Source organism: Betta splendens, chromosome 21 (genome assembly GCF_900634795.4).
Source record: "Betta splendens chromosome 21, fBetSpl5.4, whole genome shotgun sequence".
Lineage (NCBI taxonomy): Eukaryota > Metazoa > Chordata > Actinopteri > Anabantiformes > Osphronemidae > Betta > Betta splendens.
In genome coordinates, this window is record NC_040899.1 from 4,564,430 (window position 1) to 4,584,631 (window position 20,202).

The 20,202-nt window shown below is 47.7% G+C and overlaps 1 protein-coding gene and 1 long non-coding RNA gene across 2 annotated transcripts in view; one reads left to right on the top strand and one right to left on the bottom strand.

Annotated features, from left to right (window-relative positions):
* Nucleotides 1–2,971: 2,971 nt before the first annotated feature.
* LOC114847849 (uncharacterized) lies at nucleotides 2,972–10,209 on the bottom strand. Its single transcript, XR_003784283.3, has 6 exons — nucleotides 9,021–10,209; nucleotides 7,458–7,580; nucleotides 5,627–5,763; nucleotides 4,422–4,473; nucleotides 4,082–4,149; nucleotides 2,972–3,944 (listed from the first exon to the last, which is right to left on the bottom strand). It is a non-coding gene; the product is annotated as an uncharacterized LOC114847849 (long non-coding RNA).
* A 2,374-nt stretch (nucleotides 10,210–12,583) lies between these two features.
* LOC114847541 (Krueppel-like factor 7) overlaps nucleotides 12,584–20,202 on the top strand; it is a 29,208-nt gene continuing 21,589 nt past the window's right edge. Inside the window, exon 1 of the mRNA XM_029137396.3 lies at nucleotides 12,584–13,093. Coding sequence (XP_028993229.1) covers nucleotides 12,992–13,093 — 102 coding nt within the window. The 5' untranslated portion in view covers nucleotides 12,584–12,991. The remainder of the gene's footprint in view (nucleotides 13,094–20,202) is intronic.

Here is a 20,202-nt window from a genome sequence, read left to right on the forward strand (position 1 = left end):
GCAGCCATTGCTCTAAGTGTGTTTGCATAAACAGATGAAGAGCAGGAAATCAACGTTAGTTTGTGGATCCAGTAAAGCAACTAAACATTTATATCAATATACAAATATGCTTTTTTAATACAAAATCTAAAAGTGTTACTTCAGTTCACATCTTTTATATTTAGGCCTGTATTCAGTCATTTTCAAGCACTGATTTAAATGGCTGCTATTGAGAAAGAGGATGTGAGGCACATCCAGTCCCTTGTGCTTCTGCTGGGATTTCTTTTTTAGTTTTGCAACTTTGCTCTTTTTCGCCTTCACATAATTTCTGTAAAATATTCCCTCCAATCCTGCCACCACCCCCGTTCCCCAGGATCTGTTTATGGAGGTAGAGTCTTTGAACTCTGGCAGTCTTTACAGTTCAGAGGCTGCGAGGTGGCAGCTGCTAATATCAATGCTAATTATATTTCCTCAACCCAGAAAAACACCTCTGCTCTGCCAGTTCGCAGAGGCCAAGGCACCGTCCTCTGAGTCCTGAATTCTCATCTCGGAGAAGTCAGGTGGGGTGAAGGTGTCTTTTTCGAAATGAGGACCTCTGTCAATGTATTCATGGGAAAACAAAGATGAACAAGACAAACAGCCTAAAGTCCCTGAGCTTTCGAGCTGTTCCTGAACTGCTGCAGAGCCTGCATTCCTGAGCTAGCATGTCAACACCAAATTAGCATTGCAGCTAGAAGCCCAAGGGACAGAAACTCTGGGAAGCCCCTTTTTTCCCCCGCTAAAGAAAACTTGTATGGAAATAAAGCTGCAGGGAGCGGGAGACAAAGAGACAGACGGTAATGAGGAGTTTTCTAATACGTGTCTGCAGCTGTTTCCCATTTCAGGCTCATCCTTCTGCAGAGGATGCAGTTTGTCTTAAACAGGGCTGGAGGTCAGAGGACTGGACCTCGAGCTCCTGAAGTCTTCACTTTATAGAGAATTCAGCATCAGTGTCAGCTCATTCCTTGGGCCCTCTGGAGATATTGAGTGATATTGACAGTGTTTACTGCAGGCTGGGCTGCAGAGCACTAAGCAGAGGGAACGTGTAACATAGATTGATGTCACCAATGTGCTCTAGATAGCAATAAAGCTCCTTTGTTCACTACCTGCCTAATCACAGAGCTGACTGCTGACATTCACCTAAAGTGTCACACATCGCTCTAAGTCAGTGTTTTAACTATGCGTTGTAAAAATGTTGCTTCTGTAATTGCAAATGGATGTCATCAAATTGGGCGGCACACAGGCTCAGAGCTTTGACGCCTCACAGTGAGAAGGACCCAGGGTCCTGGAATCCGGGGATCCTGTGGTCCTAGAATCCTGGGATCCAGGAATCCTGGGATCCGGGGATCATGTGGTCCTAGAATCCTGGGATCCAGGAATCCTGTGGTCCTGGAATCCGGGGATCATGTGGTCCTAGAATCCTGGGATCCAGGAATCCTGTGGTCCTGGAATCCGGGGATCCTGTGGTCCTAGGATGCTGGGATCCAGGAATCCTGGGATCCTGTGGTCCTGGGGTCAGTCAGGTGTATTTGTCCTCTCCAGCCCACAGACTTTGAATCAGGTTAGTGACTGCCTGCTGTGAGTGTGAATGCTAGTCTGCCTACTGTATGTGTTGCTCAGTGAGTCCAAGGATTCGTTCCAGCACCTGCCTCCAAGGACGAGCGGTTCTGGAGCATGATGCATTTTTTAGGGACGGTTTGTTTTGTACAGTTTTAGAAATCCTACATCGGATAGTTTTGTTTGTGTGTCACATCAGCTAGCGCGGGCTGTGTCGTAGCGGTCGTGGGGGTCACTTTGCTGGTTCCATCCAGTCACCGTCACCTTCCCCAGCACCAACTGCTCACCGAACTCCGCATTGATTTCACTTCATTTGCGTTAGCATGCAAGCATAGAGGGAAACTCCCATCAGTCAAGGTCAGTGTCCATCATTCATGACAGTCACAACAACAGTTCCTGTCTGTCAACATCCACAGAGCCGGTGCAGAGCATACCAACGGGCCTCGCTGTCTCTCATCTCATGTATCAGCCCGACCATCCTGACCAACAATCAATATGACTAATGGCAACCTGTAGCCGTGACACGACAAACTGTAATTGTTACAGGAAATTATGGAAATTCACATTCAGATTTTCTGAAAACTCTGATATACTGGACTTGACATTTATAGATGTGCCTGAAAAGGCAAACCAATAGAGGATTCGCATGAGTCAGTGCATCGTGTGAGTCACTTTGACGTGACAGTAACTTCAAGGCCTAATTTACAATGACACATGCTCTTTGAAGGTTGGTGAGAGTTCAGAGTCTGAGGATACAGTAAACACGGAGGAGGAGGTGTGATGGTGTGGGGCTGCTGTGCTGCTGACACTGGTGTCATTGCTTATGGTTCACTTACTTGTTTTCTAACAGGACAATGACCTCAGCGCTGCTTGAGCTTATACAGAAGCTCCGCACGCTCTCCTTATCTCAACCACTCTCTGCTTCTCTAACTCATATTCATCTCGTGTCAGATTATGCCGTGATTTAACCTAGTTTTCTATTCCCCCGTTAGCTCCGCTGTTCTTCACAATTAGTGTTCAACACTAACTGGCTCTTAGTTAGCAATTAGTGCCCTCTCCCACAATAAAACACTGCAGTAATAACTGCTGGTTCTCTTCCCTCTCTCCCATCTGAAAAATACATAATCACATCAAAGCAATTCAATTAGATACACACAAAACAGAGATTATAATATTAGGCAGAGGAGGATGCAATGAGAAACTGTTAAGATGAGTTAATTAGAAAGCATTCAGATTTGCATGAAGATCTGCTAAAGGGAGGCACTGACTTCAGATTGTGACTATCAGTCGTGAAACAGTTACGTATTTTACATAAAACAACCTTTACATTAAGTCTGTGGTTTTATTAAACGCTGTTTCTGCACATGGTAGAGGAAGGATTAATTGCAGAAATTCATCCAAGAAAAAAATGTTCAAAGTTACATGTGTGCAGTTTATGTGATCATTCATGTTTGATGATAATTGAATAAACTATACAAATGATCAAATATTTGATATAATAAGCACAAATTATGAATAGAAACATGTTTTAAAGGCTTAAAGATCTGCGCCCACTGACAAAACAGTGAAAGTAAACTACATTTAAGAAATATAATATTATTTAAAGTCTGGTTAAGTGAGGGTAAAATGTCAACGCGTTCGCAGCCTTGGGGCAGAAAACCCAAATCAAGGGGCACGTTCCTTTCATCTTCCAGTGCAAAACTCAGGCACCGAAGCACTTGGCAGTTGCAAAGCAATTAGAGCCAGGATAAATCAATACCTCCCAGGATATGACACAGTGAAAAGGCTTCCTTTCATACAAGCAATGAAGTATTAAGGTTGGTAAAAAAAATATTTATAAAGTGATGGGGGATGGAAGCACAAATCATCCGTGTCAGAGCGCTGAGGAGCAGCAGCTTTATGCAGCGAGCGGGAAAATGAACGCGCTCCATGCAGGTAACGTGTCTGATGCCGCAGACGGTGGCAGAATGCTAATTATTTTGGAGTTTTTAAAAACATATTCCACCAGGATCTGTGGCTGTCACATGGTTTAATAAGGCGCAGTTTTATCCACCACTAACTCTTCCAGATACAGGAGACTGCTGTTTTTAGATTTGTCATTTAAAACGGAACTAAGGAAATTTGGGATTTATTTGGCATCTTGTCCGTTAGTGAACGCTTTCTACACATTTACCAAACCCCTGCTAAAGGTTCAGTTCAGAGCTGGTTGAGCCTCCACAACCAGGGTGGAAGCCTCACAGCTGCTCCAGAATCACATGTTGGACTATCAGGGTCCTGCCTCAGACTTTCCTGGGGAGGTGTGAGCCACCTATAGCTAATATGCAATATAATAAGAGAAATGAGAATCCTGAGGCGAGGTTACCTTCTCTCTGCAAAACAAACACAGGAGGAAGTCAAAAGAACAAAAATATATTAAAAATATGTATAAATATAAAAGTGTGACTTTCCAGGGGTACAGAACGAAGCACAGCTGCTTCTTTTTTACAAAGCCAAGACTACACATTACATTCAAAGGCCGTCTTGGCCTGATGACTTCAAAGGCTTTAACCCTGATGTTCTGGACGCCAGACTGGACTGTAATTGGATTAAAAAAAAAGTGTCAAATAAAGCAGATGAAAAGAATCTGCACAATGAAAACGCCCGTGAAAGAACAAAACTCCAGGAAGTGAATGTGAATGTTGGGCTTCTTCACCTACAGCCTTCATTGTACAGTGAGGATGGAACAGCGATACTGAGACAATAACACCCGCTCTCTTTTGTTGGAATTAATCATCCGTCCCAACATAAACGCACTGATTTGATTAAAACAGCTGTTTTACAACCCCAACACAAACTCACATACTTACACTCATAACAGGCAGAACAGCATCCAGCTCCAGTCGCACACTGACCTCCTTCCTACAATTTAATTAAGTGAAATGAAAACAAATTACGTGGCTTCATTCGTTTGTTTTCCCGTAGTGTCACATTAGAATTTGCACAAACACTAATCGACTTTATTTAGCTGCCTAATTCTCATAATTAGCCGCATCAATCTGATCGTGTGGATTGGTTGCATTGCATTAGCTTGATGTTAGCATGACGGCATCAACCACGCAGCTCAAACACCTGTATCTGACAAGTCCAGTAACCAGTGGTGGAGTTACTGGGGACACACACTCCCAGTAAGTCCACTACAGGATCCCTAAAAAGCCCACGTTTGTGCGGCGTGTTTTTCCAGATAATTCTCCACAACGTTTGTGAGGGGAAGAATATGTGCCAGTTTAGCCCCTGCACACGGGTTTGACGCACAAGCAAAGGTCTGAAAAATAATGATCACCCTCTAAATATAGGCCACATTAGCATCACATTAACCTTTGGGGAGTGTGTGAGTCGGGGGGGCAGACGGGGGGAGCAGAGCCATGCTTAGAGGAGAAAAGGGTCAAATTCTCCTCCTCCTCGCTCTGGTTTCTTCCTCCACAAAATACTTTTCTAAATGTCCTAAGGAGAAACAATACATTGACTTTTGAGTTTTTATTTATTAAGTAGAACTGGAATGGACCAAACACATCCAGCGTGTACACGTTATTCAGGCCCGAGTGACGAGCTGCTTCTTCGCCGCTTCTTCCTGCAGCCTGACTGCGAATAGCGCCCACACCTCTGCTGTCTAAATTAAACCCAGCCAGTAACACCTCAGTCTCAGGCGCGTTCACACGCTCAGCGGGAGACGTCTCGGCTAAAACGTGCGGCGATGAACTGCCCTTGTGCGTCTGACACGCGGGTTCTCCACTGCCGAGCGCTCCTCGGGCTGGAGGCCAACGCCGTCAGAGGCACTGATACCGACACCACACTTATCTGTATGCAGGGTCGGGATGCGCTGAGCCCGGCTTAGCATAAAGAACAGGAAGGTCAAAGGTCAAACATTCAAATAGGATCTAAGAACAGTTGTTTTGCTCCTTTCAGTGTAATCACATTAGTTTCTGTGGACATGTAGCCACCAGACGTTTGAACCATGAAATACAAAACAATCCTACACATACGTTTATACTCCAATTACTGATGTTTCACCCACCTCCAGCCCAAGGCTTCAGAGAGCATCACATCCAGCCGGGCTGAGAATAGATCTGAGCTTTCTGCCACCGCTGCATTTCCCTAAGTATATTGACAGTCTCTCTTTGCGTGGTGACACGTAATGACATTTGGTGTCCCCTGTGAATGAGGGATGGCACAATTGATTAGTCTTTGTTGTCTGTCACCTGCCATGAACTGACCTCATTAAATTCAGATGATGGATAGAGAGCAACGAATGTGCTTAGTGCAACTTAAAGTTAAAATCATTCAGCAGATATAGACACAGACGAGCTCCACGCCAGCTGCCTTAGTCATTTATTCAGCTCTGTCCAAGTAGAACTTAGGAGACGTGTGTGTGTGTGTGTGTGTGGCTGTGTGTGTGTGTGTGTGTGTGTGTGTGTGTGTGTGTGTGTGTGTGTGTGTGTGTGTGTGTGTGTGTGTGTCCGTCTCCTTCCCCTCCATCCCATTTCTAAGCCCAGTGCTGAGCCACTAATGGAGGACAAGCCTGTTAGAGCAACACGCCATGCTTTACTAGCAGCTCACCAGGGACACACACACACAAACACACTGACAGACCGACAAACTCACGGATCCATGCAAAACCACACAGAAATGCACCAAAATACAGAAGCCCCACACACCGACGAGACGGGTACTCGGGGAAACAACAAGCGGCGGGTTCCATAATAGGCGGCTCACACACAGCACACGTCCCAGCAGAGCTCCGCCATAGCAACAGTCTGCAAACAGCTAATCTATTCAGTGATGCAGCAGTCCTCGCTCTGTGTGAGCACAGCCTCCAATTAGACCTGCGTTTGTTTGTCAGTAGTTTGGAAAAACAGCAGCTCTGTAGTTGGGTTTGCAGCCTCGGCGCCGCGTCACCGCCGTCATCCCACACGCCTTTATTCTCTGGAACAAGAGACCTGAGGACGCGGAGCGTAGATTCAAATCACACCCACGGTCTGCAATTACAAAAGCAGACCCTGATAGAAACCCATGCGGTACAAGTAAACACAACGAGCCCGTCTGTTACTGGTTGGTTCTTTGATGTTCGCTTTAGCATCATCCTAGCATAATGGTAATAATTGCAGTTTTGGCTTTTACTGTCTATAGAAGTGAACTGCAGCTACATGCGGCCGTTTACACTGGATTCTGACCCCGCGCTTTCACCACACTTTCATCACTGAGAGGCTGAAAACTGCAGGGAAGCGAAGCAGAGACGCCCGTGAGGAGAGAGGCAGCAGAGGACGTGACAGGGGAGGAGACGAGGAGGCGAGGAGGCGAGGACACGAGGAGACGAGGAGGCGAGGACACGAGGACACGAGGAGGCGAGGACACAAGGAGACGAGGAAGCGAGGAGGCGAGGAGGCGAGGAGGCGAGGACACGAGGAGGTGCGCTAACGGGAGCCAGCCTTGGCAAATTGGACTGAATTTTCCGCCTGGGCAATTTCAATACACAAACGCTTGCGTACATAAGCGTGTTTAATGAGTGCCAGGCTAATACATTGTATAATCTTCTTTAAATTAATGTCAGACACAATTGCCTGGCAATTAATTCCTGTCACGCCACATCCAAATGAGGAGATTTATTTGGATGTGTCAATCATGAAACCAGATTACTGCTCAGTGTGATATCATAATGTGCAGTGTATACGTCTGCTATGCTTAAACATCCATTACCTGGGCTTTAAAGAGCCACTGACGAGGGCCGGCCATCAAACAAAGGTCATTGTGATGACTGAGCGAAGGGAAAGGCAGCAGCCTTTTGTTTTATGGCTTCATAAAGGCTCTAATGTCTCCACAGGCGATGCAGCCATCCAATATCCACTCACCATTCTGTTTCATGGCTTTTCCTTTACACACTTTGTCCCTTATTGTTTCTCGGGATCCTCTGTAGATTAACTTCAGTCCGCACAAAGACCGGCGTGAAGTTTGATGTCTTCAGTGACTCGTGGCTGCAGTAAGAATGAAAGAATCACGGCACAATAGAAGGTACAGCAGCACTGAAACATCACATATTCAACTTTATATTTCTAATTTTCTAGTGACTTTCTATTGATTGACACTCCAATTCTTCTTTTAAATGTAGCTTTGTCATGTGGCAGCGTCAACTTTATCACCTGTGCAGGTCCTTCATGGAAACATTTGTGAACATGGACCTGTAAAAACAAGTATTACTGGTCTGCAGATCAGCTGAAGGTTTACCACCAAACAGCTGCTAACAAGGTTTTATATATGATTATATCAATGCAGACTATGAGTCTCATCGTCTCATAGTCTGCATTGATGATTGTCAGACTGCAAATCTGATACTTAAAAGATTTATTTTTCAGTCAGATCAGATTTTTAAATTACAAAATGATTTTAAGATCTGAACGGTGCAGACGTTTGTCTATGTTTTAGGGCAATAAAGTATTAATGTTCTGTATAGTGGCTACAAACAGGTTTCTAAGAAGTAATTTTGTGTGTTTATTTTTTTATGAACACAAATGAAAATATCCTACAGTATAATAAAGGTTCTGAGCACAGATCAGGCCCAAGTAATAGTAAAAGGTTTTATAGAATCTCACTAGAGCTGCCGGGGCCCAATGGACAGTATCGTGGGTGAGGGGACACACGGCCCAGTAGCCGTCGATGGCAGAGGGAGGGGTGACGGTGACAACACTCCGTTTGCTGTGATCATTGCTGCATTTAAACAGTGATATAGTAACTATTAATCAATAAATGAATCAATAAAATGATCAATGGGCGAATCAATGATTCAGATCGTTCAAATGTTTCTGCCTCGTGTTGATTAACAAACAACCTTTCACAAGTGACTGGAACCGAGTGAGCTGCTCACACACGCTCATATTTAGTTATGGTTTGTGGAACACACACACACACACACACACACACACACACACACACACACACACACACACACACACACACACACACACACACACGCGCGGCCTGTAGGCATGTGGTTTTTCTTTATTAAAAACCAGAAAGCACAATTAGCCGCAGAATATTCTTAACCCTGTATCGCTCCCTCGGCTCGAGGATATATTGCTTCTTCCTTTCCATTATTAAAAATATCACAGACACGCGGAGGAGGAGGGGGAGACAGGAAATATCAACTAGGAAACAGGAAGGCAGGTATTAGCGCCGGGTTGTACAGTACGTGCTGAATGTGGTAATGCATGTTTAATACGAGCGGTTCTGATGTGTGGCCGTTTTTCACCGCAGACGGAATCGATGGACGCCCCAAAGACAAACTGCTCACGTGATTTTGCCCGTTTTCAAATTCCGCCCGGCCTCAACACAAACAGAAGCGCGTGCGGTTCCGCTCCAGCGTGGCTACTCCGCGGCGCTTCACCGTGTCGCTCACGGTTCACAGCCCGTGGCCTCACCTCCAGCAGACAGGCGTGTTCTGCTGCATCCTGATGTCCGGTTCAGTGATCCAGCTGTGACTCTCCGAGCAGAACACGGCCGGAGCCCGGCCTCCGCGGGGGGCGGGGGTGGGGGGGGGGGGGGGGCACAGCATGGGCCCACGCTGTCCAGGAAGCGTAGAGGTGGTGCCGTGGAGGCCCGGGTCCCGCTCGGACGGGCCGCTCCGGCGCTCACGACCCCAACTCGGGTCTAATGTTCCTCGTTGGGCGCGTTTCTATGCAAACAGTGCGGTGCGCCTGCAGAGGCAGAGGCTGCGTGGGTCCGAGCACCGCGGCGTTGGATCAGTCACCAACACCGAGCTGCACACACTGGAGTGTGACAGATCACCAACGCTGACCTGATGCCGTTGAGCCAAATCACTGTTGTCACTTGGTGAATAATGAGGTTCATATTGGAGAGTCTGACTCGTTCCTCGGTTAATCCAGTCGTAGTCAGTGACGCTTGGTTAGGTACTGTATTCAGACCAAAAGGGTCCTGACCCGACGCCTGTTCCCAGTGTTTGGCATCTCACGTCAAGCCTGCTGTCTGAATAAACGCTGCCTGTTTACGCCCAATCGCAGTTGTCGCCGCCGTCTGAGCTCCCGACGTGCGGCGCAGCATCAAGTACAACTGTACATGAAGTGGATCTGGTGTTTGGACCTAAAGGTTCCTGATGCCCACGTCTCATCATCAGCTGTTATCAGCCTTATGTGTCTGTCTGTCAGTTCAACCAAAATATAATGGAGCAAACATGTTGTTTTTTTGCCCTCATAGGATTTCAGAGGTTGCCTAGCAACCGGTCCAATCATGTCCTCAGTCATTTATTACGCGCTCCTCCTTGATTGACTAAAAATCAGTGGACGCTAATGGAGACGATGCTAATGAGTGGGTTGTCTCCTGTCGTATAACGTCTGCTGCGTCGCGATGTGCGGCGGTTTCCGCCCGACTCGGAGGACGGAGCGGCGCCTTTCATCGTGGGCGCACGCAGCGCTCTGATCTCCCAGGCCGCGGGATCCAAAGACCCCGTCGCGCCGCAGCTCTCGTTGCTTTTCGCTGCATGGAGGTGGAAACGATCCGAGCTGCGGCGGGGCCCGTCGTCGGGCTGCGGGGAGCGGGAGTGCGGCAGACGCGGCTCAGACGCGGATGTGGCGCGGTGCCGCCGCAGGAGCCTCTGAAGCGCGCGCCTGATTGCGCGTGGAGACAAATGGCGCATGCAAAACCGCAATCAGCAGCGGAGTTTATGAGCGCCGGGTTATTCACGCGGCCCATCGTCTCCCCTTGATTGTTCACTAGCTTCATGCCTTCGTGTCATCCTAATGTGTACAAATTCATTTTACTGCCACTAAGCTGGTTTTATTTCCTCCGTGTGTTCATTTTAAAATTCACTCAATTGAATCCCGACTAGTAATAACTCGAAATTTCATCCTAATTTCGGTTTTTACATCCTGAACTTCCAGCTGTGATTAGATTACGGAGACGCAGTCTTTCCCCCTCTCCTCCAACCACGTCTGCTCGTCCTCTCCCTCCGATTCGTCTCGAGCCAAAAGAACACAGCACAATAATACGATTAGAAGTGAGTGTGTGCAGTGCTGGGCAGCGATGCCCAGATTTTTAAAAAGGTTTTGCGGTAGAGAAGCCCCCCACACACACACACACACACACACACACGCAGCCTTTGTGTTTTCTCCTCTTATGGTGTTCAGTGGCTTCAGCCAGGAACTGAAAATATGGAATTACACCAGAGATCCGTTTTACCATGAAATTCCTTCTCTCTGCGCCGCTCCTTCCTCGCGCCTTTCTCTTAATCCTCTTTGTCTGTTTTTAAATAATTTCGCTCCACTTTATTAGAAACAACGGAGGAAACAAAGGCGAAAGGGCAAAGTTGAGCCCAAGAGTTGGATTGTACTGTAATAGTTGTAATGCTACAGTGGGAGTTCTGTACTCCAGCAGGACGTGTGCTACTGTGGATGGTGCAGTAGTCATAGGAAATACTGCTAAGTAGTACTAGTACTGTAGTAGTATCAGCTGTTAGAGGAGAAATAGTCGCTCAGACAGTACAACTACTTCACTTTCTCTCTCTCTCCCTCCCCTCCCTGACTCCAGCTCCTTCCTCCTCCCCCTCTTCCTTCCTGTGCTCCTCCAGTGACAGACTGAGCTGTAAAAATCAATGGGGAAAATGTCCTGAAACAGCCGATCTAGAAGCCATCTGGCCCCTGAGGTCCTCGGAGACCGGCGGCGTCCCGGGGGACGGACGCGGGCCGAGGACGCTCGGGCCGACAGTAACAAGAAGCAGGCGCGCACAAAAAGCTAGTGTTAACTGAGTAACATGTAAATCCTCAGTATTGGCTGTTACATAAGAGCCCGGAGACTCGCACCCGGGTAGAAAAACCTCAAACAATCAGCGCCTTCCACTTTGTTTGACGCTGAGACGACGTGCCACGACGCATCACTCTCAGGTTTTATCACAATTAAACATCGCATCTGCGTTTTAAATCGTGACCTTTAATTGTTGCACCCTCATTAAAGCCATTAACGTAATTTGCAGGAGGAGTCGGACGTGCTGCGGTTAATGCCAGTCACGCTAATGGTGTCAGAGGAAGGGACGCGCGCGTTATGGATTGGATTCAGGCCGGAGTGTGTTAGAATAAAGCACAGCCGTAAAGGGGAAATCAAATAATAATTTGATCCTGAGATGCTTTAGATTCTATAAAACAGAGGAGTGAAAGCACGTTGTACCACTGGCAGCTTAGGACTGAATGACTGACTTAATGCAGATGTTTGTCCATTAATTAACCATGTTGCTGCTAAACTTTATTATTTCACTCTGTTTGTTACAGAGGTGAGTCTGTTTGTATAAATGAACACACGTGTGACGGCAAAACTGAATGGGGCCTCAGCCTGGAGGCTTTAAACGATGGAGCCATGCATGTTTATATATGTATTCCTAAACTGAACTATTTCTATTGTATCAATTCCCGCTTTACTTCATTATTGACCCAATGACTCCACGGTGCAGTTTTTAGACGCATCGCGGGGAGGAGGTTCGTTCATAAAGCGGCGACCGTGGCTGCGTTTATCCTCCAGCAGCTTCAGTCTGGGGACAAGCTGTTGTGAAGCCAGCAGGTGGGAGGTTCGAGCCCAGCTCTTCCCACGTGGAGTCCCTGCGGTGGAGCCGCGGCAGCTCGGAGAGCCCCGCGCTGCGCTCCTCGCGCCTCGCGCCTGTTTACAGCTGTTTGTCGCTGACTCCTCACATCAGCGGCGCTCGTGGTTTCCCTCCTCTCTGCCTGCGCAGCCCGTAATGACTGAGGCAGGAATGCTGCCGCCGTTTATATAGGACTCTAAAAATAACTCACCCCCTCGCTGCCGTGTAAGGCAGGACTGACAGCAGCTCGCAGCCAATGAGCGCCTCTGCGTCCCAGAGAGCCCCGCCCACCCTCTCAATCTCAACGCCTCCTTTACTGGACGCCAGTGACATCATCAACCCCATTTACCTTATTAGGTCACGCATGAAATTGACTGACAGGTGGCTCCTCCCCTACCTCCCTCCTCTCGCGCCGGTCGCCTGGATTGCAGCGGGGTCCAGTCTGCTACTAGAGGAGCAAACCTGGCAACCTGGCAGCTCGCGCGGAGAGACCCTATCGGCAAACTGGCAATGCGGAAATAGATCTGGCACCCCCGAGCTCGGACCGAGGAGAGAGGCGTGACAGAGCGAGCGGAGAGGAGCAGGGATTGCATTGACAGCGATAAAACAAGCAACTCTTTCTTTCCTGTTAGTTTTTTTTCTTTTTACAATAAAGTGCTTTCAGGTGCGTTCACTCGCACCCGCCGAGGGTTTTCGTCCCCCAGAATTTGTTTTTAAATTAAACAAGTCTGAAGTAGAAGAAACCAGAAGTGCGTTTTTTATCGTTTGGATTCCGGACTTGTTTACTGACTTTTCCCTTTTGCATCAACCATGGATGTGTTGGCGAATTACAGTATTTTCCAGGAACTCCAACTCGTTCATGACACTGGCTATTTCTCCGCGATGCCTTCCCTGGAGGAAAACTGGCAGCAGGTCAGAATTCACGCGTTTTCTGCTCTTGGGGTTCGGGTTTACAAACTGGACGTGAACGTGCCGTTCGCGCTGCCTGGTGGTTCCAGCGGGTGCTGGTGCGGTTCGGCAGCGCCAGCGCGCTCCGGAGCGGCGGCGGCAGCGTAGATGCGTCGTTTTTTTCGCTCACATGGAACACGGCGAGGTCCGCTGACAGGCGAAAACACACGCGCGCGCGCGTGGAGGGAGGAGGGGGAGGAACAGGGGGAGGATACAGACACAGCACTACGCACTAAGAGAAGCGGTGGACAAAAAACATTTTGGAAAATGCGTCAAAATCCTGCAAAATGTACTGGAGTTACTCACACTCGTCCTAATAGACTGGATCGACCCGTAGGTTTATCCTAAACACGCTTAAGGTTTAATGAAGTCCCTTAAACCTGCCTGTGAAACCATGTTGCCCTTTGAAATCTCCCATGATGATTTAAATTTGGACTAAAATCTAAATGATCTGTTTGAAGAAAAGCTCGTAAACGCGAGTAGTTGTGTTTAAAGTGTTGCCAGCTCCTTCTGCCCTGACGTTTGGGGCATAAGAGGATTTCCCCTTCACATGAGGCAGCATTAAAAGCGCCACGGTGGTTTGTTAACGATAAAATTCATCGCTTCTCTGAATTTAAGTGCCTTTAACAACAGGTTAGACTTTAAAATGCAGGTGCTTTATTTGTTTCCACAACGTTCTGATCTAATTCAGGTTTAAACCCTCTGAGGTGCTTGATGCATATTTCACTGTAATGTTGAAATGAAAGATTTAAGGGGCAACTTTCCGCGAGGCTGTGGCTGTTTTTGTGGCTGTCATATCACATGAAATGGACTCGGTGCTGAGATTGTGTCTAACAGACAGTTGTGGAGCAGAGCGGCGGCTGATTGAAGGTGAAAGTGGAGTGATTTAGTTTTTCCGTCTGAGCTGATGATGGGGAATTTGAGTATTTGAATCCTGGAGCGTGGTGCTGTTTTTGGTGACTGATCTGATCGATAGACCGGTCTGTCAGCCTGACATGTTTGGGTTGGAGCACACACACACAAAGGCCATGGACGATGGACACGTGCCTAATCGCTAGTGACTTATTCTTAAATAATACATCCGCATCTGCCACTATTTGTTTGCAGATAATCCTGCTGAATTATGCATTATCACTACTATAGAACCTACTTTAATGTCTCCTGGAAAAAAACACGGGCTGCTACACAATCTTTATCTGACACCTCACAACCTTGATGTTAACGTCAGTAAAACTGATAATAGGGAACACACAGTTGTGGTTTTCTGTCTACACACCACAGACACAACCATATTAGAATTTTTGTGGCCTGTGAGTGGAAAACACCCAGGTACCTTTTTTCGTCTTGCTGCACTTTTCCAAACAGTTCATTTTCACTTTAGGTTGTTGAATCATGTGTTTACCAACTTTAAATTCTACTCGGTGCTTTGGATCAGAGATGGGACGACACGTTGGCCTGAATCAAGCCCAGACTCACTTTGTCTTTTCTGACTGTCTTACTGGCACAAATTCACACTGCCTCGTCCTATTTTTAGTCTAAACACCACATCATTTTATCCCTATGTAACCTATTTTTCTGTGTTATTGTTACCCTGTTGCTAATTGAGGTTTCAGTTTCTAATGTTGTCTCATTTTCCACTGACTGTCTGGAAAAGCTGTCTAAACGCAGACCTCAAGGAAAAGTTATTTTATTCCCTTTATCCACTTTTGACATTTCAGCCCTAATACACAGCTGCTAGAGCCATAAATGAGTACGGGCGGTTTTTACTAGTAGTTATAACAACGTGGACAATGCCAGTATCGATTATTGGGATCCTCACTATTTGTTGTCAGTGCTTAGCCTAGCTTAGCATAGGCTAACCCAGACCAGAACCTACTGTCTGTCACCAATTGAACATTGCTTTATTGACAAACCCTGTCAAAACATTATGTGACATATGTGGGAATGTAAGATCCCCACATCTGTGTGCAAATACGTCTCATTTCCAGTCATGATGTGTAGAAATGGAAGATTATGTCAGGTTGCTTCAGGCCTGCAGAACGTGTCTGTCCTTTAGCCAAGTGTTTGCTGATGATCTGCATTAGATGCAGGGTTAATTGATTATTCCACGACCAGTTGAACAGTTCTCTCATTGGAACAACAGCAACCACAGCTGGGCGATTTTAAGCCCACACGATTCTTGGAAAGCTAACGGTTTCCCCCTGCTTCCAGTGTTTGTGCTAAGCTAGGCTAACCTGCATCATCATGGACTGAGGTCTAAGAGGAGGAAATGCGATTTATTTATTTATTTTTCAAATTCATCTGCACCAGTTCAGACACACACATACACACACACACACACACACACACACACACACACACACACACACACACACTGAGACCAGGCACACCCACGATTTTTCCACTCTTGTTCCTTCTGTCTCCCTCTATCCCCTCGTTCACTCCATCACATACACACACACACACACACACACACACACACATGCACATGCTTGGCTGGCGTGCACTAATGGAAAGCTATGGTCTGGCAGGACTCATCCTGCCACTTTCGACAGTAATTGGCCGTTTGCTGTCAGACGGACGGAGAAGACACACACACACACACACACACACACACACACACACACACACACGTCCATACAAACAACCAGATTTGCGTGTGTCATTTATCTTCTCTGTCTGTCCCTGCATCACACTCCTGCTCTTGTTTCTTTCTTCTTTATCTGTTCTTTTGCATTGCATCATGGCAAAATGTGCAAATGTGCGTCTCTCTCTCTTTCGCCTGTCCATCAGTCTCGTTGCCTCTGACAGTACGGGCCCATGTTGTGTGTTTAATTGCTACGTCTTTGCAGGTTTGGGATGATGTGATGGGCTTTGGGGATTTGTGTGTGTGTGTGTGTGTGTGTGTGTGTGTGTGTGTGTGTGTGTGTGTGTGTGTGTGTGTGTGTGTGTGTGTGTGTGTGTGTGTGTGTGTGTGTGTGTGTGTGTGTGTGTGTGTGTGTGTGTGTGTGTGTGTGTGTGTGTGTGTGTGTGTGTCCAAAGATGAAATGGAAAACCCAGACTTCCCAATTAGACTTAATCCATTTATTTCAAAGCAGGGCCACATTCTGAGCGAGTGCGAGGGGAGAAGATAGAGACGTAGCTGTTGTGGGTATGGATCCACCTTTACAGGCTGATACATGGACACTGTCGGCCGGTAACGGCCTCATTTAAAAGGCTAAGAGTGCTTTATAGCTGCCGACTCCGGTTCTTGTCTCGCCTCTCGCCTCTCGTCTCTCGTCTCGTACATGCTCTGTAGTGTCTGTAGCTCTTTTCAGGCTGATTGATTTATTTGCTGTGGTGTTGTTACAGCGCTGTAGACCAACCAGCGCTGTGTTACCGATCCACGGCGTCTCCATTAGGCTGCAGCCGTGCATCTTTCTCAGGAGTGCTCTCTGTCAGTGGATCTTAAAGCTGCAGCAGCAGCAGCTCCTCCTGCGGATTCAGCGTTCAGGCTGCTGGGTGAACAAAAGGCCCACGACTATTAACAGACACTTTTCTAAATTAAATCAGCTGAGGCGCTGTCTGTTTAAATCTCCATATAAGAGCATAACTCACACTCGAACTTGTCAATATAACAAATGAATGAATCATAACATTTGCTTTTGTGCTATTTTGCACAAAAGTCCATCTGGCAGAAAGCCAGGCCCGGTCCACATATCTGAGCCGTGCCATTTGTCACCTCCACACTGTCCATTGTCTCTGTTCTCATTGCTAACCTGTTACTGCATGGGCCACTGAATGGACTGTGTTTCCCTTTCTGTCTCTTTGTCTCCCTCGCTGTCTGCCTGTGGCTTGAGGCTGGCCCAGGGAACTTTGACAAGATAATGAATTGCCATGCACGCTGCAGTTTTTCACATTTCACAGCCCAGTAACTCTGCATGTAGGGACGGAGGGGGATCGGAGGGATGGGGTGGGTGGTGGTGCAGCGACGAGACGAGGAAAACACCAGCAGACACAATAAACGAGGTGAGTCCGAGAGACGCAGTCGTGGGTTCGTCGGGTGCACAACCTTTTCTTTGCCCGACTCTCCGACCCGTTTGAGTTACGACAGAAAGGCGCACGCGGTTGCGTAACTGTCTGTGGATCACAGCTGCTTCCTCGCAGTCACAACAGATGACACAAAGACAACAGAGAAGTGACAGATGTGGAGAAAGACGAATGCAGACGCTGATTATGTGATAACTAATCCAAAAGTTCAGACTTTAGTTCAGCTTCATCCTGAAGGACCAGGATTTGCCAGCCCTGGTTCCGCCGGGCCGTGGTTGATGAGATGAGGACGCCTGACTCGAGGGCCACGACGCCGAGCACCTCAAATAAAACGTCTTTGCTGGGCTTGATCCAACTCTTATGGGTTCCACTCAGCTGCTTGCAATTTCACTCTTAGCTGAACTCTCGAAGCTCGGGTCACTTGGCAGAACTCTACCAGAACACGCAGGGCCCGCATGCTGGGACGGACTCCTGCCACCCTCACTTAGGATAGGACTGCATAGGACTGTGTTTGTAGTTGCTTTTCTGTGGAAGGTTGAAACGCGGCCGTCTTTCATTCATCAGACACAGGCGTTAATGTACTGAAAACAGAAGCCTCTCGACAGAAACGTGCTCCCTCACTTCTTACAGCGTGGAAACCGCTGCCAATATTCTCCTCAATATGATCTGCTCTAATCACTGCACCCATTCATTTTCCTTCTTTATCACGCTCCCAAACACACACACAGAGTTATTGTCTTGTCCTCATAATTTAAAATCGCTGGAGTCAAACGCGCGCGTGCGCCCGGGACGCAATAATTCAGTAAGTGAATAAGGCATTCAGTCCACGGTGCCAGAGATTAGATAAGAAAGTGAGCAGTCAGGCTGCCGCGGCAGGAAAGCAGAACAAATGAACTGCACTCGTGATGGAGAGAGCTTATACTGTGAAAGCCATAGCCCTGATCTTTCGAGATGAGTGCTCCTCTATGGAGCGAACGTCTGCGGCGCCGCTGGCCGCGCAGCCCCGTCGTGCGAAGGAGGGAATTCAGCCATTCATCTCTCCACGCTCCACGCGTCCACCGCTGCCGCGCATCGTCCCGTCCGGCTCCGTGTGTTGCATATATATCGATTATTTCCCCCCCATTTAAGATGCTTCTGATATGTTTCCCTGCCGTGCGGAGGAGACGAGTGCCATCGCTGCTGCTCCCGTACGGGTCGAGCCTGGCTCGGCTCGGCTCGGCTTCGGGCCTGGAAACGGGTCGCTCATTAGAGGGACGCTTGTAGCGACCGCATGTATGTGTAATGTACGCGATCCTCAGCAAGGTGCAATAAAAGTTACCCAAATCCAGACGAGATCGATCACGATGAGCTCAGTGAGATGCTGAGCTTTTCCACCACAAAGCTGTAACTATTACTGTAGCTCTGCTTATGTACTAATCATTTCAAGAAGTTCTTCAAGCTTCTTACTGTAAATGTGAATATTTGATGGATTCGTATTTTTATATTGATATTTTGGAGAAACATCAACGTCCATCTGCTCTATTAGAAGAATATGTGGCTGAATTTGCTGTAGTTGTTGAGGTATTTTTGCCAGACTGGTTGTTTCCCACACACACACACACACACACACACACACACACACACACACACACACACACACACACACACACGCGCGCGCGCGCACACACACAGGTGTGTTGTGCTGTGCCTGAGTGTGTGTCTACATCCTGCTGAGCCAGTGTTTGCAGACCGATTGGCTCAAGGATAAAGCCTTGTGACCTGGCATCGCTCCAACCCTCCCGTTCTCCACCGCCCTGCTTGCTTTCTGTCTGTCCCTCTTTCTCTGCCTCCTCCTTCTTCCCATTCTCTCACTTTTGTTTACGCACATTTCAAGTATGCCTTTCTTTTTTTCTCTTTTTTTTTTTTTTGAAAAAGAACCCAGTGGAAACGGCAGGAATTTCTCAAAATCCCTTTCCTTTGGGCTGATGTGGAAACGTTGAGGTGTCAGCAAAGAGAAGATGCCGTAAAAGCTGATGGAAACATATTTTCCAGATAAAGACGCCTGCTTCTTCCTTTCATGCTCCTGAAAGGAAATCAAGGAGACTGATGTGTTTTTCCAAAGAAATCACAACAATTCCTGAAAAATAATCACACAGTACACTTCTTGTGATGATTTGCTGAATATCTCTGGTCTACGCAGCTCATTCATATTTTAATTTGCTGCCTTTATGTCTGTCTCCATATCTCCTCGCTGCTGCAGCGAGCAGACGCGTTCTGTGTGCGTGCGTTGGAAATGACATCATCCAGTGTGTAGCGGATGTCCACAGTGGCAGAGGAAGCGTGTGTATTGTGTGTTCGCTCACGTGCCAAGGCCCACAATTGGCGGCCCGGCCTCCAGGATACACACAAGCACACATTTGTCACTGGTTGTTACAGAGGCAGCTACGCAAACACCAAGTCTGGCTTGAACCCGCCCCCCGACAGCAGCAGCGTCACCTGACCCACACCTGATATCCGTGGATTGTTGATACTGAAGGTCCGATTCGAGCTGACAAAGACGCAAACGTGCAAACCAGCAGGAGGTCGCAGATTGAGCTGAACTGTACAGTCATTATTTACACAATAACATGTAACGTTTAGCATGTCGAAGCCCCCGGACCCCGTGCAGGATGCTGCTGCGTGGCCGCACAGCTGAAGTCCAGGATGTCACATTGTTTCAGGGCATCTGAGCGTATCTGTGTGTAGGTGTGACTGATGCCTGCGCTGAGACAGGGTTGCAGCGAGGACAGCGCTCGCCATCGTTCAGCGCGCCTTTATGCATGCATGATTGGTGACTGTGTGTGTGTGCGTGTGCGCGCAGTGGGACTCAGTAAATGGGTCAGATGCAGAGGAGGAGGATGACCTTGGGAATTTGTCCTGTTTTTCGTCACGACTCAGCCGACACATTCTTTTGTCTGGGCGAGAGCGACGCGGAGGCGGCGGAGAGTCGACAGATCGGCCCGAACCCAGGTTCCCTCGTTCCAGACAGTGGCATCGACGCCGCAGCGTCGACTGTTGGTCCACAT